This window comes from Megalobrama amblycephala, linkage group LG9, assembly GCF_018812025.1.
Source record: "Megalobrama amblycephala isolate DHTTF-2021 linkage group LG9, ASM1881202v1, whole genome shotgun sequence".
Taxonomy (NCBI): Eukaryota; Metazoa; Chordata; class Actinopteri; order Cypriniformes; family Xenocyprididae; genus Megalobrama; species Megalobrama amblycephala.
Window position 1 is genome coordinate 23,749,922 of NC_063052.1, and position 25,601 is coordinate 23,775,522.

General features: G+C 37.2%; 1 protein-coding gene across 1 annotated transcript; it reads right to left on the reverse strand.

Annotated features, from left to right (window-relative positions):
* Positions 1 to 1,889: 1,889 nt before the first annotated feature.
* On the reverse strand, positions 1,890 to 25,601 carry LOC125275368 (cilia- and flagella-associated protein 44). The gene is made up of 33 exons (XM_048202217.1): positions 25,453 to 25,601; positions 24,975 to 25,134; positions 24,034 to 24,196; positions 22,132 to 22,234; positions 21,801 to 22,017; positions 21,276 to 21,390; positions 21,009 to 21,173; positions 20,711 to 20,866; positions 18,905 to 18,952; positions 18,720 to 18,819; positions 18,525 to 18,619; positions 17,177 to 17,386; positions 16,980 to 17,090; positions 16,723 to 16,875; positions 15,926 to 16,162; positions 15,211 to 15,353; positions 14,741 to 15,020; positions 14,602 to 14,657; positions 12,801 to 12,963; positions 12,571 to 12,701; positions 11,748 to 11,953; positions 11,494 to 11,656; positions 11,243 to 11,420; positions 7,799 to 8,266; positions 7,514 to 7,717; positions 7,232 to 7,427; positions 6,284 to 6,412; positions 3,977 to 4,107; positions 3,766 to 3,882; positions 3,430 to 3,631; positions 3,083 to 3,243; positions 2,444 to 2,578; positions 1,890 to 2,261 (listed from the first exon to the last, which is right to left on the reverse strand). The coding sequence occupies exons 1-33, from the start codon at positions 25,493 to 25,495 to the stop codon at positions 2,175 to 2,177; spliced, it is 5,226 nt and encodes a 1,741-aa protein (XP_048058174.1). The 5' UTR covers positions 25,496 to 25,601; the 3' UTR covers positions 1,890 to 2,174.

Genomic DNA, 25,601 nt, shown 5'->3' on the forward strand with positions numbered 1-25,601 from the left:
GTCAGTCTGAGAGCGCCGCAAAGCTCGTGACGTCACGCGTCAAACGTTCCTGCAGCAACCAGCACCAGAATGTCACACAAAGGACGTGACACAATTTCTCTGTATTCGTTTATAGAGCTAAATCTTCTAGGTTTCCTTATTTATTTTAATTTATGTGTTCATTTGTTGACAGTAGAAACGGGAGGGATAGGTATATTTGGAACTGACATGTTTAAATTACAGACATTTTTAATGCCAAACATCCCTAATATACTGTAGACCAGTGGCGGCTGGCCAATAGAGGGCGCTAGGGCGCCGCCCTCCCTGAACCACACACGCAAAATTATAATCATATAAATTATTTAAATGTATATTTGTATGATGTAATATATTAGAAAATCATCTGTGGAAAATATTTTTTTTTCACAATCACCATATGTCCTCTCTGTGTGCACCACTCAATTTCAGCTGAGGGGCAATCGAGAAATCGCCCAAAGGAGGTGGGTCTTTGTAGAATTTAGTCAAATGCCTATTCAATATATAAATATATTCAAGATGTGACATAAAATTTAGCCAATCAGCGTCCTCAATTCTTATCCGCAATGGGCGATTTTTTTGTCGCCCCCATACTGCTCAAATGAGGGCTTGGCCAGTAGTGGCGCGATTTTTAATTAATGTTATGTGACAATGGCGGACTCATGACTTTCACAGACATATTCTCCATCTATAAAAGTTAGAAAGTCGAGAAAATATTTCCATTTTGCAGTCAGGCGTGGACGAGCCTTCAGCAAGCACAAACTTCCGTGAACGAGCGCCGCCGCGCGCCGAACAGACGGAGTTCAATCTGAGTAAAATACATTTTGCTCAAAATATTTGTTGACGAACATAATTATGTAGAATTTCGAACCTACAACTAAGTGTATTTGTACGATAGCAGTAACTGTGTAAAGTGACTATTGTAGGGTAATCAAAATAATAATAATTATTAGTCTGTTCTTTTGTTTTTATTTATTTTCATTTTTAGTTTATTGTATTTAATTTCTGCTTCAAAAAACATTTTGTTTTTAGATTGTAAAGGTACAATTTTAGAATGTAGCCTAGGCCTAATGTGATTTGACCCCTTTTTTTGCACTAATTTATAGCATATACTACACAATTACATTCATGTTTGTTTTTATAGCCTTCAATATGAACATTGTTTCTAGGACAATATTGGGCAGGATCTTAAATAAAATTGTTTTTTTTTTTAATTAAATACAGATTTATTTATTTATTTAGATCTCAGCCCTATGGCATGCTTTAAATACTGAATTTTCCATGTTTTAGATAGATACATTATTATATCACTTGTTAAATGGTTATTTAACAATTAGCCTATTCATTCCTGCATTTCTAAATTGTTTTTTTTTTTTTTTTTTTGTGCCCCCCCAAATATTTTTTGCACCAGCCGCCACTGCTGTAGACTCAGAGTAAACTAGATTTTTAAACTAGATTTCTTAAATATCATAACAGTTTATATTTTTAGGTGCTGTAACTGTTTACCATTTAATATTATTCTTAATATTATTCTTTTTATTCTATTTTTTATTTTGCAGTTAAATAGTTACAAGTGCAAATATTCATTTAAGTCTCGAATTTTATATAATTTCATAAAAAGTGCATAGAACGAATGTAAATGTTGAATTAATTGTTTTAGATATAGCATGTCACACTACAGGCAATGTTGTGACATGTCAACTGCTCATGCACAGTATCATTTTCTATTTGATATGATTGAGTAGTGCTTTGACATTGTGATTTGGATTTCAAACTTGCCTGATTATTATGATAAAATAATGGGGAACATTTCAGAGGTTATACAGCAATTTCCAAGAAGGTAAGTTATGAGGAAGAAGATGCATTAAAACACATTAAAATCACCAAGGTAAGAATTTATTGCATTTAGACAACTGCATATTTAGCCTATCATATATGTCTACAGGAACAGATTGATAGTTTGAGGTCTGTGTACTAACATGCTGATTTTGTGGATCTATTTCACAGCTTTGCTGCTGAGGTTGAGTTTCCTGTGCACACCAGAATTGCTTGCTGTGTGTCTGTGGGGTGGGGCGGGAATTGGAGGCGGGACAGGTTCGAGTGGAGGGAGGATGTGTCCATCTTTGCGTGAGAGAGCACGGATCTCATTGCTGAGAGCCTCAATGTCTTGTGCTTGAACTTGCTACCAGCTGCTGCAGCCTCTGTAGTTCCTGTTTCTCTACCAGACGGCCTTGGAACTGACCCACCTTAAACAAACACATGCGTTTGAATGTCTGAGGAGTGTCCTGCAAATGAATTCACAGCTGCAGGTGCTAAACTGCAGTCAATTTGCAGAAATTCAAATGGAAATATAGTAAACCAAATCATGTCAGATATCTGGTTTTATCAATGTGAGGAAAGTGATGAAATGTGAATAATGAAAGAATACCGTCTTCCTCTGTTTGGAGTTGAGTTGGTCGTCCAATGCTTTTTTCTGACTAAGCAGGCTGTTCATTTTACGTAGTCTCTCTGTGTTTTGTTTCATGACTTCAGTCAGTGCCTCTCTTGCTTCAGCAACTTTTGCCTGGTACACACACAAATAATAATGAACATATTGCTCTAAATGGCAAATTCAACAATAATAATTGCCTCATAACATGCACAACTGTGTAAGTTTGGGGTCAGAAAGTTTTTTTTTTTTTATATAAAATACTTATTATTCAGCAAGGATGCATTAAATTGATCAAAAGTGACCATAAATACATGTATAGATGATTTCTGTTTCAAATAAATGCTTAACTACTTTAAATTCATCAAAATGTTTTGACACTGAAGACTGGAGTAATGGCTGCCGAAAACTCAGCTTTGCGATCACAAGAATAAATGACATTTTAAAATATATTAAATAAATTAAAATGTATTAACATTTCACAATACTGCTGCTTTTACTTTATTTTTGATTTTCAGAGACTTCTTCCAAAAAGTATTACAAAAAACTTACAGACCCCAAACTTTTGAACAGTAATGTAAAGCAACCCCCAAACAAGGTCACAGATGTCCCATGCACCAGTTCTTTGTGTCAGTGTACCTCCCAGTGTTTGAGCTCCTGTGTGTTTTTCGCATCTCGTTCTCTGACCTCGTGTCTCATCTCCTCTACCTTCCTGTTGCCTGAAAGAGTCTGCAGAACTTCAAGTTCAACCAGCTTTCCAAACTTCATGAGCATCAGCTGCTCACAACATACTTCTGACTCTGCAAAGAAATGTATGCAATGTATTTATACACTGAAACTCAAAACTCAAATTTAAAGAAATAGTCCTTCAGTTTGTGAAAAAGACTGGAAAATTAGTTTATAATACACTGTAAAATTGCCTAGATAATGACTAGCAGGAAAGTACGTGTGATTTGAAATAGTGATCATGTATGTAAATCTCTGACCCATTATTTTGGCCTCCATGTCTTTAAGGTCGTGTCTGAGCTGTACGTGTTGTTGTTTGGCGTGTTTATAGAGCTCTCGCTGTTCAGTCTTCTCCTCCTGTAACTCTTTAATGCGTTTCTGCAAACGGTGTAGATCAGCTGTGTTCAGGATCAGTGCTGAGTCAAGCTTACCCGGCAAGAGACCATTATTCACATATTCAATCTGCTCAGACAAGGAGAAAGAGAGAGACTTGATGTTGGTTGTTACACTTTAGCAGAGGCTGAGATGGTAAACATACAGTATGTACAATATAACAAGATAATCAACAAGTACAGTATGTGTAATTATGTTCACACCTGATGCAGTCTGAGTGGCACCACCACATCCACTTCATTCAGCCTTTGCTGCTTTTCTCGATTGATGAGCTCCAGATCGCCCTCTGCTGCCTTACGATTGTTCTGCACAATCTTCTCCTACACAAACAAACATATTGTCTATTTAGGGTGTTCTTTTGAAAAACAAGTAACAGAAAGAAAGGTCGGAGGAGTGGAAAGAAGTATCTCTCACTTTCTTGGCCAGTGTGTCACACTCCTTCTTTAAACTGTCAACAATTTTTATCTCCTCTTGCAGCTGCTCCTCCACATCTAGACGATGTTCACGCAACCTCAGTGTGTTATCAAAGAGCTCGGGATCACAGTCTGAAACACAGAGACAGGACTTATATTATATACATATATACAACTATCAGGCATAACATTATGAACATCTTACTAATGTTGTATTGGTCCCCCGTTTGCTGCCAAAACAGCCCTGACCCGTCGAGGCATGGACTCCACTAGACCCCTGAAGGTGTGCTGTGGTATCTGGCACCAAGATGTTAGCAGGGGATCCTTTAAGTCCTGTAAGTTGCGAGGTGGGGCCTCCATGGATCGGACTTGTTTGTTCAGCACATCCCACAGATGCTCGATTGGATTGAGATCTGGGGATTTTGGAGGCCAAATCAACACCTAAAACTCATTGTTGTGCTCCTCAAGCCATTCCTGAACTATTTTGTGGCAGGGTGCATTATCCTGCTGAAAGAGGCCACAGCCACCAGGGAATACCATTTCCATGGAAGGCTGTACATGGTCTGCAACAGTGCTTGGGTAGGTGGTACGTGTCAAAGTAACATCCACATGGATGACAGGACCCAAATTTTCCCAGCAGAACATTGCCCAAAGCATCACACTTCCTCTGCCAGCTTGCCCTCTTCCCATAGTGCATCCTGGTGCCATGTGTTCCCCAGGTAAGTGACGCACACGCACCCGACCATCCACGTGATGTAAAAGAAAACGTGATTCATTAGACCAGGACTTCTTCTTCCATTGCTCCGTGGTTTAGTTCTGATGCTCACGTGCCCACTGTTGGCGTTTCGCCGAGGGAAAGGGGTCAGCATAGGCACCCTGACTCGTCTGCAGCTTTGCATACGCAACAAACTGTGATGCACTGTGTATTCTGACACCTTTCTATCAGAACCAGCATTAACTGCAGTCTGTTGGATCAGACCACACGGGCCAGCCTTCGCTCCCCATGTGCATCATGTGCCCATGACTCTGTCGCCGGTTCACCACTGTTCCTTCCTTGATTTATTATTTGATAGATACGGACCACTGCAGACCGGGAACACCCCACAAGATCTGCAGTTTTGGAGAAACTCTGACCAAGTCGTCTAGCCATCACAATTTGTCCCTTGTCAAACTCACTCAAATCCTTATGCTTGCACCTTTTTCCTGCTTCTAACACATCAACTTTGAGGACACAGGCTGCGTCCGAAAACTGGAAAATGCTGCCTTCTGAGGACACAAGGCATCAAGGCATGTCCGAATCCAGTGTTAGCTTCACTTCCTGTCTCATGAGATACCTTCCTCAGATCGATTTTTGAAGGAAACATAGATGTATCCTTAGCTGCCTTTGATATCCCACAATTCTGTGCTTTCCATTCTGTGACAGTTGAGCTAGAAAAATAAAAATGGTGTCCGAAAGTTGCGTTTGCTGCTCAGTTTGTGTATAAATGTATGATTTTGGCCAACATATTTCAATTTTGATATCATTTCTATCGAGAAATTACTACTGTAATAATTAAATATTTGTTTAGTTCTCACCAAAGCTCGCGCTATTTTGCTGTAGATCATTAAACTATTACGCTGCCTCAGAAGTCTGTCCGAAATCAGTTTCATGAGGTACCTTCATGCACAAACGCTGCCGTACAAGTCATTCTCTTATAAGAGAGCGAGGCAGCAAGACAGCTACCTAGGTTTTCGGACGCAGCCACAATGTTCACTTGGTGCCTAATATTTCCCACCCACTAACAGGTGCCGTGATGAAGAGATAATCAGTGTTATTCACTTCACCTGTCAGTGGTCATAATGTTATGCCTGATGGGTGTGTGTATATATATATATATATATATATATATATATATATATATATATATATATATATATATATATATATATATATATATATATATACACACACAAGTAACAAATCAAACGTACAGTATCTGCACTGCAGTTAAAAAAAAGTCACCACTCGCCACTGATATATATATATATATGTGTGTGTGTGTGTGTGTGTGTGTGTGTGTGTGTGTGTGTGTGTGTGTGTGTGTGTGTGTGTGTGTGTGTGTGTGTGTGTGTGGGAGATAATTGTTTATTAAGAAAAATAATGCTGTTATTTGAAAAAGCATTTATTGAGATATGTGTTTTATAAGATAATTGTTCATTAAGAAAAACAACTGGTTTTTGAAAGCATTCAATAAGATATGTGATTAATAAGATATGTGTTTTATAATATAATAAATAATTAATTCTAATAAATAAGGGTTGATCTTACTTGGTGGGCACACACTGTCATCCAGGGGAGCTCCAGTCTCAGAGTCATCATAATCCTCATCATTATCCCTGTCTGAATCATCATCAGAGTCTTCATCGCTGTCATCTTCATCATCTGTCACATCACCGCCTGATGGAAGGAGTTATAAACAAAATAAATATTATATTTGAATAACATGTTCTATATTTCAACATAACTCTGATGATGGCAATATCTGACAATTTTATCTGTATCCTAACTGTTGCTGCCAATACATTATATTTTACCCCAAAAATCTAAAGAAAAATGATATTTTTCAAACTGAAAATAAAGACAATCTCATTAGTAACTTGGATTTTGAAGCCCAAAAAAGAGCATCCATCCATCATAAAAGTAATACATACAGCTCCAGGGGGTTAATAAAGGATCTGAAGAAGCGATGCGTTTTTGTAAGTTAAATATCCATATTTATAACAAACTATGATCACTGGCTTCTGGCAATGGTCATATGCAAATCGAGTTCCAGAGGAAGAGTGAACTCTGACCCGACGTATGATGATGTAGTGTAAGCTTAGGTGAGAGTAGACACCTCTCACGGTTCAAACAAATAGGGCTGGGCAACAAACTCAAGCTCCTCTGACATTTCTCTTAAAAATTCTCATTTTAGACTTCTAATTCGTTACAGGTGTTTTGTTTTGCTCTATCCTCTGCGCTTCCGCATTCGTCAATACGTCATACCTCGGGTCAGAGTTCACTCTTTGACAGGAACTCAACTTACTGGAAGCTATTGATTATAGCTAGTGATGCTTAATCATCTTGAAAATAATGTCTTGAAAAAAGGGGCTTAATATATTTCCTTTATGCAAAATATGACTTCTTTTTATTATTTTTCAGGGTGAAATGTGACATTTTGGCAGGTTTTATGAGATTCACCTGGTGAAATACACAAAACACACACTTGCAGCTCACCTTCACCTCCATGTGTTTCTTTCTTCTTCGTACGCTTGATCTTTTTCTTAAACACTCGGGTGAGGAACTCCTCAAACTTGTTGTTCTCCCCCAATGAGGCCTGAAAGGTGGCGGTGAGAGTTTTGTCCTTCCCTTGGAGTCTCAGGATGTCTCTCTTCTTCAGCTCCATCTGCTTCTTACATTCATGCATCTTGGCCTGACACACAAAACAATGAATATGGAAACTGTTCTGTACTAGACACATACACATAAAACTACATGCACAAATGAAAACACACCCACCCTGATCTCTTGCTCTTCCTGTATATAGGTGTTCAGTCGCTCCTGTAGTATGTCCTCTCTCTTCTCAAACTCCTTCAAAAGCAGCAGCTCCTCAAACAGGGTCACGTGTCTTAGATCAGCCATTTTCATGTACACATCCAACTCTTGTTTCTCGTGACGCAACACACGTAACTCAGCGTCGAAACGCCACACTGCCTCCTCCATCTACAGAAAGAGAGAAAGACATTATCACAGATTGTGATAAATAAAATCCCTCTAGAAGTTCATAATACGCACCAAACTCACCTGTTTAAGAAGTTTGTCCTGCTGGTACAGATTTCTGGTCTCCTCAACTTCTCTCATCTCTTTCTCTAGCTCTGTGAGCTCCTCTTCCTGCTTCTGAGAGTGTGTTTCCACACCTTCATCCTCCACGTGTGTGTTCTGAGCCTCAGTGTGTGTGTGTTGCGTCTCTTGTTCAAGCAGATCCAGGATGTTCTCCCCATTCTGTTGTTCATCCAGGCCAGTGGAAGCCATCTTTACCCTAAGAGTGGCGTAACGCTCCAAGGTTGCCCGGGTGTATCTGTGTTTCCTCTCTGGAATCTCTTCTGGCATTAAGACAGGCACAGCTGGCAGTGGATGACGCTTCTCGGGTGGCAGGTGCTGCTGGATCGCCTGTAGCTGCTCCACCTTGGCATGAAGCTGAGACACGATCTCCACCTTACTGTCTCTAAGAGCCATCACACGGGAGTTCATCTCAGATTTCTTCTCAAAGATCTGTAGCATACATAAAAATAAGTTGACCACCACATGCATTTATCTGTTAAATCATTTAGTAGATCATAAGAGCTTATAATCTATATATAAATATAAATTAAATTAAATATAATATATAATTTATTTTAGTTAAATAGTTAGTTAGTTAGTTAGTTAGTTATTTTAGTTATATATATACAGTACAGTTCAAAAGTTTGGAACCACTAAGATTTTTAATGTTTTTAAAAGAACTTTCGTCTGCTCACCAAGGCTACATTTATTTAATTAAAAATACAGTAAAAAACAGTAATATTGTGAAATATTATTATAATTTAAAATAACTGTGTACTATTTAAATATATTTGACAAAGTAATTTATTCCTGTGATGCAAAGCTGAATTTTCAGCATCGTTACTCCAGTCTTCAGTGTCACATGATCCTTCAGAAATCATTCTAATATGCTGATTTGCTGCTCAATGAACATTTATGATTATTTTCAATGTTGAAAACAGTTGTGTACTTTTTTTTTCAGGATTCCTTGATGAATAGAAAGTTCAAAAGAACAGCATTTATCTGAAATACAAAGCGTCTGTAGCATTATACACTACCGTTCAAAAGTTTGGGGTCAGTAAGAATTTTTATTTTTATTTTTTTGAAAAGAAATTAAAGAAATTAATACTTTTATTCAGCAAGGATGCATTAAATCAATCAAAAGTGGCAGTAAAGACATTTATAATGTTACAAAAGATTAGATTTCAGATAAACACTGTTCTTTTGAACTTTCTATTCATCAAATAATCCTGAAAAAAAATATTGTACACAAATATTTTGTACAATTGTACACATTAAATGTTTCTTGAGCAGCAGATCAGCATATTAGAATGATTTCTGAAGGATCATGTGACACTGAAGACTGGAGTAATGATGCTGAAAATTCAGCTTTGCCATCACAGGAATAAATTACTTTGTGAAATATATTCAAATAGAAAACAGTTATTTTAAATTGTAATAATATTTCACAATATTACTGTTTTTACTGTATTTTTAATTAAATAAATGTAGCCTTGGTGAGCAGACGAAACTTCTTTTAAAAACATTAAAAATCTTAGTGGTTCCAAACTTTTGAACTGTACTGTATATATATATATATATATATATATATATATATATATATATATATATATATATACAAACCCGATTCCAAAAAAGTTAGGACACTGTACAAATTGTGAATAAAAACAGAATGCAATGATGTGGAAGTTTCAAATTTCAATATTTTATTCAGAATACAACATAGACGACATATCAAATGTTTAAACTGAGAAGGGAAAAATAAGATGATTTTAAAGGTGCTAAAGAGGATGTTTTGTTTTATACATTTTTGCAATATTACTTGAAACTGTCTTTACTAACTGATAAAAGACTATTTATTAGGTGCACTGAAAGGAATAATATTAATATACATAATCTGTGCACGAGGTAGGGCCTTAAAAACATCAGCCAATCGTTTACGCGATCATCGCGTAAACGATTGGCCCTCTGGCTTGTCAATCACTGCCATGACGTTCCTTGTGCGAGACGTACGCGGCTGCGCGCTCCAGTAACTTTCCACACTCTACAGGCGCCGCATGCAATGTTTTTGTCAGGAGACAGGAGTAACAACTGCAGATTATGAGTTACCTGCGGTGAGTCCGACATAATGAATCCACTAACACGACACAGCGAATGCCGGTGGTAAACACTCGTGTTCCAATACTCGTGCACGAATTTTGGGAGGCGTTCCCTCGAAATGAGCTGTGAAGGAGGGGGGTTGTTCTTAAGCATGCGCTCATTTCAAAAACTCACTAACAGTCTTTGGTTTCTCAGTCGACGAAAAGATCCTCTTTAGCACCTTTAATAAGATTGCATCAACACATCTCAAAAAAGTTGGGACAAGGCCACGTTTACCACTGTGTGGCATCCCCTCTTCTTTTTATAACAGTCTGCAAACATCTGGGGACTGAGGAGACAAGTTGCTCAAGTTTAGGAATAGGAATGTTGTCCCATTCTTGTCTAATACAGGCTTCTAGTTGCTCAACTGTCTTAGGTCTTCTTTGTCACATCTGGACTGCAGGCTGGCCATTTCAGTGCCCGGATCCTTCTTCTACGCAGCCATGATGTTGTAATTGATGCAGTATGTGCATATAAGTTGCAAATTGTTCGTCCAGCTGTTCCTTATATGTACATTTAACTTTTCCGGCCTCTTATTGCTACCTGTCCCAACTTTTTTGGAATGTGTAGCTCTCATGAAATCCAAAATGAACCTATATTTGGCATGACATTTCAAAATGTCTCACTTTCAACATTTGATATGTTATCTATATTCTATTGTGAATAAAATATAAGTTCATGAGATTTGTAAATTATTGCATTCCTTTTTTATTCACAATTTGTACAGTGTCCCAACTTTTTTGGAATCGGGTTTGTATATATATATATATATATATATATATATATATATATATATATATATATATATATATATACATATTTGATGAAAATAATATTTCCATTCACAATAATACACAAAAAAAAGGTTCAAAGGTTTGGGGTTAGTAACAGGTCAGCAAGGACGTATTGAATTTATCAAAAGTGACAGTAAAGACATTTTTATAATGCTAAAAAAATTTATTTCAAATAAATGCTGTTCTTATGAACTTTTTATTCATCAAAGATTCCAAAAAAGAAATGTATCACTGTTTCCAAAACATTAATAATAAGAAATGTTTCTTGAGCACCAAATCAGCATATACTGTAGAATGATTTCTGAAGGATCATGTGACATGGAAAATTCAGGTTTACCATTACATGAATAAATCAAAGCATACTGAGTATTACACAGTTCAAATTCACTGTCTATATTACGTTTACAAAATATTAGGCTACTTTTACGTTGGGGAAAGTTTACATTTCTGTTAAAGACAGTGTGATTTATGCTGATCCGTTTGTGTCATTCACCTTCTTCTCCAGTTCCACTAACTGCACTCTCTTCTTCTCCACGTTCATCCTCAGGTGTTCAGGGACAGTAAAGTCTTTCGCAGACTTCAGCTTAAAGTCACCCATTTTCTCTTTAGCCATTCGAATCGCTTCCACATCCTTAGGGTCCTCATAGTCTTCACTAGGCTTTGAGGCATAGCTGAGGAAGAAGCATTAATAATGTTACAGACAAAAACACGGAGACAGAGACACACACACTGGCACTCACTCACAGTTCTGCCCACTCTTTTTTCCTCTTCTCTATCATGCCTCGAGCTTTCTCTGCCTTCTCAGCAGCTTTGCGGAGTTTCTCTGCCTCTCTGCTGCCCAGTTTCTGAGACACTGACTGCATCCTTCCTGACTGCATCACAGAATCTGTTACCAACTCATCCTGCACTGCTTAGAAAGAGAGAAGTAGATCGATGACTGCAAACATACACTCATACACAAGTCTAGGTGTCAATTTAACACACTCATCCTGTCTCACGTGAAATGTTGCTGATTTCTTTGCCGGGCTGTGATTTGTTCTGCCAATGCTCTTGTTCCATGGGTACGCTCTGAGAGGCCGCTGTGCCGTGCTGGTGCTGATGCATTTGCATGGCAGGCAGAGCCAACAGCCGGTAGTTGGAGATCTTATGTCCACTCTTAAACGCATACACTGTGACTGTGTCCTGCACCACTGACTCCCAGAACCTACAGAGACAACAGCAATTTGAAAGAATAAATAAGAGCAGTGGTTCTCAATTGTTTCTTCCTACAATTCAATGAGAATAAATTAAATTTACAAATGAAGACTTTTGCTTAAGCTTCTAGTTTCTCAGATTTATATTTTTGTTTATTCATTTTATGGCTATACTGTATATTGTGTGTCAACAATTGTCTCATTTAATTTTTCCTTTAAAAGCTTTTTTAGAAACATCTAAGACTAAAGGGAGAGTTCATTAAAAAATTAAAATTCTGCCATGTTTCATGTCGTTGACTTCATTTCTTCTGTAGAACACAAGATTTTTAAGACTGTTTCAAGTGTTTTTGTCCATTCAATAAAAGTCATAAGAATACAGTGTTGTTTTGGACCCCACTGACTGTGATTGTATGGACAGAAACATTCAAAATATCTTCTTTTGTGTTCCACAGAAGAAAGTCAGTAATACAGATTTGGAACAACATGAGGGTGAGTAAATCATAACAGAATTTGTTTTGTAACATATTTGGAGATTTTGAGAAATTTGAAGAGAAAGTGGCATTGAGAAGAAAAAACATGTAACAGTAAAGTAATAAAGAAAAAGTGGATCTGCGTGGAGGTATAGTACATGGTCTGTAGTTTGTTGAGGCCAATCCGGTGTTTCTCCTCCTCCCAGGACAGTTCTTTCCTGACCTCCATCACTCTCTCTTCAGTCTGTCTTTCAATCTCCTCGTGGAAGCGCGGGTCCAGTTCAAACTCCTACAAACACCCATAAAATATTATGTTAGATCATTGTGTCAATGTAATCATTACACTGCAATAGGTGAATGAGCCGGGAAGCGTATGAGAGCTGTGCACCGAGCGATGGAGGCGAATGTGTTCAGGAAGGCTCAGGTTCTGCTCCAGTAAAGCTTGAAATCGACTCTGCAGTTCAGCCAGCTTCTTACGCCGCTCCTGTTTCCTCTCTTCAGCTTCCTTATGCATGCGGTCCAGCTCCAGCTTCTGTTTAGCTGTTTCTATGCTGCACACACACACTTATGCTAAGTAAACAAGCACCATGCATAATAATAAAAATGGAAATTCTGTCATTATGTACTCATTATTTACTGGTGTTTTTAAAGCCCTAAGATGTGATGGATAAAGAAAATTAGTTTTGTTTTGTTTTTGTGATTAAAATAAAATTGAATAAAATAAAATTTTAGTATATGATTATATATAAAATTTTAAAATAAAATTGAATAAAAATTTTTGTCTTGTTTTCTCAAGATCAATTTATTTATTTTGAGAAAATAGCCTTAGCCAAAAAAATTTAGCACCAAATAAATATAATACCATTAAATATGGAATAAATAAATATTTAAATAACAGGAAAGCTTTACCTTTTATTTGTATTCATAAAATCAAGAACCGTGAACAGTGTCTTATCGTAACAGATCTTAACATTAGGTGAGATCTATGTTCTTAAAGTGATAGTTCACCCAAAAATGAAAATTCTGTCATCATTTACTCACCCTCAAGTTGTTCCAAACCGGTATGAATTTCTTTCTTCTGCTGAACACAAAAGAAGATATATTGAAGAATGTCTGTAACTTAACAGTTGATGGGCCCCATTGACTTCCATAGTATTTTCTTCCATACTATGGAAGTCAATGGCGTCCATCAACTGTTTGGTTATCCATATTCTTCAAAAATATCTTCTTTTGTGTTCAGCTGAAGAAAGAAATTCATACAGGTTTAAAAAATACTTAGTTCTAACTTGGTTGGTAAATGATGACAGAATTTTCATTTTTGGGTGAACTATCCCTTAATTATTCTGTTTATGTATTTGTCTATATTTATAAAATTATATACATAGTCCTATATTTAAAAGTTGTTGTCAATTAAGCACTTTGTGAATGAGACTATTTTTTATGATAAATAAGTTGTGGTCTTGACCATTTTTTTATGCATGATCACAAGAGAACAAGACATAATTAATTTTGTTGGCTGCTGAAAATTCAGCTTTTCAAAACACATTAAAATAAAAAATATTACAATATTACTGTTTTTATTGTATTTTTGATTGAATAAATGTAGCCTTGGTGAGCATAAGAGAGTTGTGAATGGTATTTTGTTTTGTGTTAAAGGTGCTCTAAGCGATCCTGGGCGGAGTAACTTCCTGTTGATGTTCGAAGTGTTGTCAAACAAAACAGAGGCTAGCTAGACCCTCCCTCCTCCTCCTCCTCCCCCTCCCCTCCGTGCTTCCTGAAACAGTCATGAATGCGCATTTAAAATCATTCTTGTCGGTTATTGGCTGGAGCATGTTTATTATGTTTTGTGGTCCAGGCTGCACCAGTTTGTTTTTATTGCCGTTTTCGGAGCTTGTGGCAACTACAGAGTTCGCGTTTTTTTACAGTGTGTTCAGGGGATAGGCAGCTAGCGGATAGTGAGGAGATGTTTGCTGTATGTGACAAAAAATGTTTTGGCCTAAAAACGCGTGACATCGCTTAGAACACCTTTACATATTTTAAAGATTATTTACAAATGACAGTACCTCTGTGGCCCACTGGGGGGCTATGGCACACAGAAAAGCACAGAGATAAGCACTGCTCTTGTAAGTAGCATATAAAAACACAAGCCTTGACCCTATTGCTTGCCTTAATTAAATACACATTGTCACCTGTAAGCAGATGGATCCTCTATGTCCTGTGCTGCTTTCTCCATCTCTAGCCCAACCTGTTTTCGTGACAGAGTAATGTGGTAAAGTTGAAACAAAGAAGTACAGACTTACCCACCCACAAACATATATATACACTAACCCGTGGAGACGGCACTTTAGCATGTTTGAGCTGCATGGCTTTCTGGAGCTCCTCCTCTGACAAACAGCTGAAGGAAAAGATGTTGCCATCCTCTCCTGCTGTCAGGACAAACATATCATCAAAGCTGAAGCGAACGTGGCACACATGGCCGTACTGGTTGTCATGGACGCTGAGGGCCCAGTACGCCTGCATGGAGCTGAGCTGATGGTCCGAGGCCTGTACGGGGTACACTCGAATACTGCCGTCCTCCATGCCACATAACAATAACTGCCTGCTGGAACTAAGACGGGAAGAGTAAGAAGTAAGCTATAGAAAATATTATCTTTCTGATTAATTGTTGAATATAAATACTGACTCGAAAATAACAAAGAATCAAATAAGGAAGCTAATAATCATTTCTCAGTTCCTAGGCTATTAGAGAAACACATGCACACACAGACACACCAAGTGTAGAGAGAGAAAAACCTCACTTGAAAGTGATGGTGAGAATGGGGTTATGGTCTGTGTCATGTACAGGTATGAAGAAGAAGGGCTCATCTTTCCTCTCTAATGGATCTTTGCTCTGCTGTTCAGAGAAATTACAGTGGTACAGATACCCTGAGTCATAGCCACCCTGAAAGAGAGAGGCATTTTAGTGACACACACATGTATTAGTAACATTACAGTTCAAAAATTTGGGATATGAAAGATTTTTTAAAAGAAGTCTCTTATGCTCACCATGGCTGCATTTATTTAAGCAAAAATACAGTAAACACAGTAATATTGTGAAATATTATTACAATTTAAAATAACTGAATGTATTTTAAAATGTAGTCTATTCCTATAATAGCAAACCTGAATTTTTAGTGTTCAGTGTCACATTGTCATTCAGAAATCATTCTAATGTGCTGATTTGCTCAAGAAACATTTCTTATTACTATCATTGCACGTGCTGCTTAATATTTTTGTGGAAACAGTGATATATTTTGCAGGATTCTTTGATGAATAGAAAGTTTGAAAGAACTTTTCAGCATTTACTTAAAATAGAAATCTTTTGTAACATTAAAGATCACTTTTGATCAATTTAATACATCCTTACTGAATAAAAATATTGTTTTATTTCAAAACAAAAACAAACAAAAAATCTTAATAACCTCAAACTTTTCAACAGTAGTGTTTGTCTGTGAGTGTATGTACTGCATTTACCATAGAAAGCCAGAATGACCCTGGTGTTGAGTAAAAGCCGCAGTGTAAAGGACTGGGTCGAGATGGAATGTAAAGAGGAGGCAGTTCCACTTCTTCCTCATCTTCTTCTTGCTCTTTCTCCTGTAGTTCTTCCTCTGTGGCATCTGGCTTCTGCTCCAACAGTTTCTTCAAGCGCTCCTCCCTCTCTTTCTTCTTCTCCTCTTTTCTGGCCTGCCTGAGTGCTATCTCTGCATCTCTCTGCAAACACACATGCATCCATGTGTGGCAAAATTATAGAAGTGGAACATTAAACATTATAGACATTACAGACCACTGCTGTGATTTTAATCATTTTGTTGGTATCATCACTGTGCATATTATTACTGAAATGAATATGATTCCCAATCAATAGATTTATAAAAATAAAAAAATTAAAACAAATTAAATTTAGAATTTTTTAAAAAAAAATAATAAATTAATTAAACTGGTTTCTGAATCACCCAGTGGTGCAACTTCATGAAGCTTCAAAGCTTGTCGAATCTTTTGTTTCGAATCAGTGATTCGGAACGTGTTTTAAACTTTCAAAGTCACTTGAACAATTGAAATTTCAAAACGTTTCGAAACACTTATGACGTAACGAAGCTGAAATCACATGACTATTTTATATAAGCTCCGAACCACTGATTCGAAACAAAAGATCCGTAAAGCTTTGGAACGACATGAGGGTGAGTAATTAATGACAGAATTTTCATTTTTGGGTGAACTAACCCTTTAAGAGAAATAGAGAGAGAAAGGCAAAGAGAGACTCAGTGGGTAACCTTAATTCGGGACTTGATGCTGCTGAAGCAGAAATGCATTGTAGGAATTTCTGAGAGCTGGAAGGTGTTTCCACCAGTCTGAGCTCCAGGATCAGGACATTGAACTTCCACCACATGACCATTTTGACAGAAGATCAGCAGAGTGTTTTTTACCTTTAAACACATACACAAACCTTCAGTGCTTCGATAAATCATATATGACACAATCACAACAAGAGCCTCAGTGAGTTGCACTGTAAACTAACATCATCACTCACATGTGACTGAGGTGACCACTCCAGGCCTTGCACAGGACCTGGGACAGTAATAAACCCAATTGGCTCATATCTTTCTCCCACCGTAAAGAAGAAAACAGTGTTGTCTGTGCTCTGAAGAGAGAGAGAGAGCAAAAGAATATCATATTAACACAGCAGAATATTCTGACACAAATCCTGCTCACTCACTCAAACCTTACCCCAGTAGCCATGATCTTTCTATTTCTCTCATAAGCGATGGCCATGACAGGTGCATTGTGGGGCTTGAGAGCTTGTCTAAGGCGGAGTTCGGCATCTCCAGAGTGTGTGCGCCCTGCAACCGTGTGCAAACTCTTAGGGTTATACAGCTCCAAGAGACGTACCACACCATCATCAAAACCGACAACCAGCAGACCCCCGGCACTGTTCAGCTGCGGAGACAGACACTATCCATCAACATCCAATATGCACAAAGATTGGTATTATACTGGTAATAGAGACTTTTAAATTTATCTGTATTGTTTGATATTGGATATGTATTTGTGAAAGACCTATTTTTACAATTAAGTTACCTTTGCTGTCATTACACTTTCACTTAAAAACACTAATAATTATTACATTGTTAAAATGTAATCTTCATCTCATATACTATTATAGTATTTCAATATACTATATATAATATACTATTATAGTATTTATTCATAATTTGAATTTGATTTTATTTTTCTATTTTCAGTTTTCATTTTAGTTTAAGTCTTGGTAATTTTGTTATGTGTATTTGTCTTTATAATTTTTGTAATATTTCTATATATCTTTAATTTATTCTTATTTCATAATTTGTTTTAGTAAATTTAGCACTTCAACTTAAACCAATTTATTTTAGTTAGTTGCAAAGGCAACATACCTATTTCTAGTTTTAAGTTCCATGTAATGTTTTTGTTGCATTTTATTTCAGCATTATTTCACTTATTAAAATGATTATTAAATTGTTTTCATTTTAGTTTAAAATAACAACACTGTAGAATTTAAAATATATATTTTAGGGTTTTGTGTGTGTGTGTGTGTGTGTGTGTGTGTGTGTGTGTGTGTGTGTGTGTGTGTGTGTGTGTGTGTGTGTGTTTGTTTTTTAATTATTCAGACAAAATAGTAAAGAGTATCAATATCAATACTGAGTTTCAATGTCAAGTTGGGGACACAGTATTCAGCAATATTATTGATTTGACTGACCTGACAGTATTGGATGAGAACTGAACTGAGCTGGACGAGGACATGACTGTTTTTCTGCGTAACTGTTTTATAGATTAAATGAACTAATTTAATAATTGACAATCTTTACAACGGAACTGAATCAACACTGAACTGACTTCAGCTGAACATTGCTGCTGTCCAGCTGAAATGAACTGTTTGCATCATTGAATCATTTTCCTGTTATCACTGTAAAACTGCTTTGAAACAATCTGTATTGTCTGTATTTTAATATTGAACAATGGACATCCCTATACACTCATCCCTATGATGCACAGAGAGTATCCAAATATAAGAGGTTTCTGAGAGGTTTATTTACATTACCATGTCTGAGGCCCAGGTGAGTGTTGTCCCTCCTTGTTTGAAGCGACTCATCGTGAGCTCTTTCTTTGAAAGAAAGTCAAACACCCTGACAGAAGCTGGGTAGGATAAAAAATGTATTTGTCAATGTTTACAGAAGCACATTATAGGTCTGTGTATGTGGGTATATGTTTGGTCAATGCTACATTTTTTTCTTACAGTCCAATGCTGTAGTAGCCATGAGGTGGCTACTTTCAGAAACATCCATGCCCTGAATGGCACCAGCATGAAATGAGAAGAGACACTTTGGATCTTGGGTCTGCAAAACAAAGGACCAGAAAAAAATGCTTAACGGACCCACCATCAAAAAAAAAAAGATTAAGCTCCTGTTTAACATGACTCACAATGTTAGAGAATGAGAGATCCAGTTTCCAAATACTGCCTTTCGAGTCCTGTTAAAATCAAACACACACACACAAACAAAATATCTCAAAATATATATATATATATATATATATATATATATCTGAGTACGGAAAGTATTCAGACCCCCTTAAATTTTTCACTCTTTGCTAAAATCATTTAAGTTCATTTTTTTTCCCCTCATTAATGTAACAGCACCCCATATTGACAGAAAAACACAGAATTGTTGACATATTTGCAGATTTATTAAAAAAGAAAAACTGAAATATCACATGGTCCTAAGTATTCAGACCCTTTGCTCAGTATTTAGTAGAAGTACCCTTTTGATCTAATACAGCCATGAGTCTTTTTGGGAAAGATGCAACAAGTTTTTCACACCTGGATTTGGGGATCCTCTGCCATTCCTCCTTGCAGATCATCTCCAGTTCTGTCAGGTTGGATAGTAAACATTGGTGGACAGCCATTTTTAGGTCTCTCCAGAGATGCTCAATTGGGTTTAAGTCAGGGCTCTGGCTGGGCCATTCAAGAACAGTCACGGAGTTGTTGTGAAGCCACTGTCTTGTTGGAAGGTAAACCTTCGGCCCAGTCTGAGGTCCTGAGCACTCTGGAGAAGGTTTTCGTCCAGGATATCCCTGTACTTGGCCGCATTCATCTTTCCCTCAATTGCAACCAGTCATTCTCTCCCTGCAGCTGAAAAACACCCCCACAGCATGATGCTGCCACCACCATGCTTCACTGTTGGGACTGTATTGGACAGGTGATGAGCAGTGCCTGGTTTTCTCCACACATACCGCTTAGAATTAAGGCCAAAAAGTTCTATCTTGGTCTCATCAGACCAGAGAATCTTATTTCTCACCATCTTGGAGTCCTTCAGGTTTTTTTTATTTTCCATGCGGGCTTTCATGTGTCTTGCACTGAGGAGAGGCTTCCGTCGGGCCACTCTGCCATAAAGCCCCGACTGGTGGAGGGCTGCAGTGATGGTTGACTTTCTACAACTTTCTTCCATCTCCCGACTGCATCTCTGGAGCTCAGCCACAGTGATCTTTGGGTTCTTCTTTACTTCTCTCACCAAGGCTCTTCTCCCCCAATAGCTCAGTTTGGCCGGACAGTCAGCTCTAGGAAGGGATCTGGTCGTCCCAAACGTCTTCCATTTAGGGATTATGGAGGCCATTGTGCTCTTAGGAACCTTAAGTGCAGCAGAATTTTTTTTGTTACCTTGGCCAGATCTGTGCCTTGCCACAATTCTGTCTCTGAGCTCTTCAGGCAGTTCCTTTGACCTCATGATTCTCATTTGCTCTGACATGCACTGTGAGCTGTAAGGTCTTATATAGACAGGTGTGTGGCTTTCCTAATCAAGTCCAATCAGAATAATCAAACACAGCTGGACTCAAATGAATGTGTAGAACCATCTCAAGGATGATCAGAAGAAATGGACAGCACCTGAGTTAAATATATGAGTGTCACAGCAAAGGGTCTGAATACTTAGTACCATGTGATATTTCAGTTTTTCTTTTTTAATAAATCTGCAAAAATGTCAACAATTCTGTGTTTTTCTGTCAATACGGGGTGCTATGTGTACAAACAAAGAGTGAAAAATTTAAGGGTGTCTGAATACTTTCCGTACCGACTGTATATATATATATATATATATATATATATATATATATATATATATATATATATATATACTCATTCTAGGTTTAGTGTTAGGGACAATTTTCATTGTCAAAAATAAATAAATAAATAAATAATGCAAGATCCACATCTAAAAGAAAAAGATTTTATACCTGAGCGAACCAGATGGAGGTTTCTGGGATGGAGCTCTTGACCATAGAATACAAGCTGACATTACGGCCTACTGTTATCTCATTCATGGGTTCAATCTCAAACAGGCCACTGTCATCAACTGCATCTGCAGTGTCTATGGTCTCCAAATTCCAGCTCTGAGGAAAAAGATGGAGAAATTACTTTAAAAACCAAAACATCCTCCCTGTGTAATAAATTTGTTTCAAATAAGTTTACACTTTTTAGCAAAAGCAAAAAAAGTAGCATAATCTCTCTGTACTATAATCAATCTGTACTTACTCTGACTACACCATCAGATCCTACAGTCATTAGTTCTCCCTCATCCAGGTTAAACTGGTAAATGGTTCCGCTATGACAGGTGCGTCTACCTTTACGGCATATTTCCACCTTTATCAGACCCCCCTCCCAAAGGAGCATATTCCCCCACTCTGATCCTGACACAACCTGAGAGAGAGAAATAATTATTTCTTCAAGAACATATTTCATTAAAAAGTGTGTAGGTCTGTGTGTGAATATGCAAAATGTAAGAAGGTGCTGAAAAATAACCTTTCCATCCGGAAGCTCCACATATCCTTCTATATCTGTTACAGTTGTTTTTCCAAAACTTCCTAGTAACCCTTGCAACTTTAAACCAGTGAAGGTATTGGCCATTTTCCAGAATCTAAAAAACATTAAACCCAAACTCTCTCAGCACATACATAGACTGTTCAAAAGCTTGGGGTCAGTAAGTTTTTATAATGGTTTTGAAAAAGTCTCTTTTCTCTGCTTTTATTTGAAATACAGTAAAAACAGTAATATTGTGAAACACTACAACATTTTAAAATAACTTTTTTTCTTCTTTTTTTTTTATTTAATCCTGTAATAGTAAATCTGAATTGTCAGCATCATTACTTCATTCTTCAGTTTCACATGACCCTTCAGAAATCATTCTAATATGCTGATTTGCTGCTCAAGAATCTTTGAACAGTACATATTCTTTCTTAACATACAAAAAGCATCTTTGAAAGATCTTTGTAAAAAATGTTTTAAATGTAAATAATACATAACTGGATAAATTAATCTAATACAGACCTAACGTGTCCTGTGCCAGATGTAGTGAGCTGTCCGACACAGTCGGGGGAAAAGGTGACCCTGTAGACGTCCTGAGAAAAAGCTTTATTGCACAGCGTCACTTGTTCTTGCCTCCAGTCCCACAGTGTAAGCATGTAGTCTGGAGCACCACCCACACTGGCCAGTAAAGAGCCATCACGATTAAAATCCACATAGCTATATGTGCTGCCTGTGCCACCTTCACATTAAAAACAAACAGACTAAAATGATGTATGATTCTGTCTCATATCACATCTTGTTCCAATTTAAGTTATACTTTTGTAAGACATTTGATCTGCCAATGATGTCCTACCTCTGAGGATCCTGTAAGGCTGCAGGGATGGGTACTCATATATGATGATATTAGGCTGATGGCCTTTCTCTGCCACTGTGAAATATTGCTTACTTGGATGAGTCTTTGAAGAGAAAAAAGTAGATATTAGGTCTTCAGGTCCACAAAAATCTGTATAGTAACCCCATAATTGTGCATAATTAATGTGCATACTATACAGTGTAAAATGAATGATGAATATAAATGTTAATATGACTGCATGAGCCTGTAAGTGCTATGACTTTTCTCATGTTGCTCATACACTCATGTCACTTGCCTTTGCATTTCCATTTACATACAGTCACCTAAATACTGTGCTCAGCGTAAATGAGTACGCCCCCTTTGCATTTTAAACAATATCTCAATAAACACAAAAACAATTTCCAAGTTTTATATAACATCTATTTAACTTATAACATGAAAGTAAGGTTAATAATATAACTTAGAGAACAAAATTTTCAGTTTTACTCAAATTAGGGTGATGCAAAAATGAGTACACCCCACTGAAAGTCTCTGGAGCAAAGCTAAATTTTAGATTACAAATGTCTAATTTAACAAGAATTCAACCAAAGGTGACTCTAATTATTCATTACACAGGTGTCCAGCAGACAGTTGACTATAAAAGGGTGTTAAAACCCCTTCCCATTTCATGCTGTCAGCAATGGCACCACATGGAAAAGAAATGTCACAAGACCTAAGAAAGAAAATAATTTCTTTACACCAGAAAGGTGAAGGCTACAAGAAGATCAGCAAAGCTTTACTTATCAGTCAGAATACTATAGCAAAAGTGGTACAAAAATTTCAAAAAGATGGAAATGCAACCATCTCACAGAGACGTCCAGGTCGTGCACGGAAGTTAACACCTCTAAAGGAGCGTCTTCTGATGAGAAGGGTTGAAGAAAATCAGCATACAAGTTCACTGCAGTTATCTAAAGAAGTAGAAAGCCAAACTGGGGTGACTATTTCCCGTGACAAAATATGGTGTACACTGCAGAGGAATGGCTTGCATGGGTGCCGTCCACGAAAGAAGCCTCTCCTAAAGCCCAGGCACAAAAAAGCCCGCTTGGAGTTTGTCAGGGCCCATGCTGACAAAGATGAAGACTACTGGGACTCTATACTCTGGAGTGATGAGACCAAGATAAATGTTTTTGGAACTGATGGCTTCAAAACTGTATGGTGTCGCAAAGGTGAGGAATACAAAGAAAAATGTATGGTGCCTACAGTGAAACATGGTGGTGGCAGTGTCCTTATGTGGGGCTGCATGAGTGCTGCTGGTGACGGGGAGCTGCATTTCATTGATGGCATCATGAATTCACAGATGCACTGCACTATATTGAAAGAGAAGATGCTACCATCACTCCGTGCCCTTGGTCGTCATGCACTTTTCCAACATGACAATGATCCTAAACACACATTTAAGGCCACTGTTGAATTTCCGAAGAAGAACAGGGTGAAAGTGATTCAGTGGCTCCTGATCTGAACCCAATCGAACATCTATGAGGAATTCTGAAGAGACAAGTTGAGCATCCAGTCTCTAAAAGAGGTCATTCTTGAAGAATGGAAAAAGATAGAATGTCGCCAACTTGTTCATTCCATGCCTAGAAGACTTGGTGCTGTCATTAAAAATCATGGAGGACATACAAAGTACTAGATGTAGTAGTTTTTGTTGTGGGGTGTACTCATTTTTGCATCACCCTAATTTGAGTAAAACTGAAAAATGTTATATCATTAACCTTACTTTCATGTTATAAGTTAAACAGATGTTATATTAAACTTAGTCCTGTCAACATTTTGGAAATTTGTTCATTGAGATATTGTTTAAAATGTTACTTTTCAAAGGGGTTGTACTCATTTACGCTGAGAACTGTAACAGTATTAATGTACCATGATGGCACCAATGCCGCCCCCACTGCTAGAGCGGATGTAACGCTGCTCTTTGGTATGCACATCCAATAGGATGAGCAGATTTCCAGCTATGAAGGCCAAAGTGTGCTCATCCAGTAGCTGTAGGTTTCCTCTCCGTCCGCAGTCATAGCCAAACGAATGTCTGGGCTCAGTTTAAGGAGCAATTGAAATGAACAGATAGTCAGCAAACTTCATTACACACACACATACATACATATATAAGTTAGGAATGATTAAGATTTTTAATGTTTTAGAAGTTAGAGAAGTCAGATGTTAAAAAGTCTCTTACACACACACCAAAGCTAGCTTTAGTGTCACACAATCCTTCAGAAATTATTATCAATTATTGTTGGTGATCAATTATTAATGGTTCTTATTATTATCAATGTTGAAAAGTTTTTGCTTTTTAATATTTTTGTGGAAACCATGATATTTCTTATCATGACGAATAGAAAGTTCAATGAACAGCATTGATTTGAAATAAAAATATTTTGTAACACATTATAAATGTCTTCACTGTCACATTTGATCAATTAAATGTGTCCTTACAGAATAAAAGTATTAATTTCATTTTTGTTTTAATCTTAATTAGCCCAACTTTTGCAGCTCAACTGTTTTCAGCATTGATAATAATAAGAAATGTTTCTTGAGTAGCAAATCAGCATATTAGCAAAGGAACATGTGACACTAAAGACTGACGTACAATGGCTGCTGTACATTTTAAAATATATTCAAATAGAAAAAAATTTAATATTTCACAATCTTACTGTTTTTACTGTATTTTTGATCAGCCTTGGTGAGCAAAAAAACATTAAAACAATCTTAATTATTTCAAACTTTTGACCAGCAGCATATACAGCATTATACTGTACAGTAGTAATATAGTACATCTTTTATATAATGTTAGCTGCTGTGGATACAACAGGTGCAGTAGGTTTTGTGGGATGTTGGAGTCTGCTGTGATGAAGGGTCTGGAGCACAGGTCCTCATAGTTGTAATACATGTCATGTGGGATTAACTTCTTGTGCTCTTCCTCAGGGTTTCCTTCACACTCTTCAACCCCCACAACATCTGCCTGCTCTGTAATTAAAATGCCATTAAAACAGGACAAATCATGAAAATTATGCTTTTGTCACATAAATGAGAAAATATGCAAGATGAATGTGCTAATATGTCAGCATTACATTTTGATAAACAATTTTAATATTTCTTTATATGACAATAATTGGTTGTTAGGCAAACAGATGTCAAGTTTGTTTACTGCTAATGACCAAGAGTTCTGTTTTTTGTTTTTCATCAAATTTGCTTAAGAATTACGTTTAAACGAGAAACGAACACGACGCGTTTCTCAAACACATTGTTGTGTGTCAAAATGACCCGTCAAAAGTGTTATTTCACCTTGTAAAGTAACTTCATCTCTTAGCGTCTCGGAAGCGTCCATCTTCGTCTGACAGCGTTGCTTAGCAACCGTAAACTTCGCGCAATGCTCACTGAGAATTGTAGTCCATTGTTACTGCAACAGAGAAGATCTTTCCGTTGTGTCTGTT

Excerpts from the sequence above, each read along its gene's own strand:
- LOC125275368 (XM_048202217.1), bottom strand. The coding sequence starts at position 25,495 with ATGGACGCTTCCGAGACGCTAAGAGATGAAGTTACTTTACAAG. Across the intron at positions 21,174-21,275 it reads TGGAGCTTCCGGATGGAAAG|GTTGTGTCAGGATCAGAGTG; the intron begins GTTATTTTTCAG and ends TCTCTCTCTCAG. Across the intron at positions 12,702-12,800 it reads ACATTCGCCTCCATCGCTCG|GAGTTTGAACTGGACCCGCG; the intron begins GTGCACAGCTCT and ends GGGTGTTTGTAG.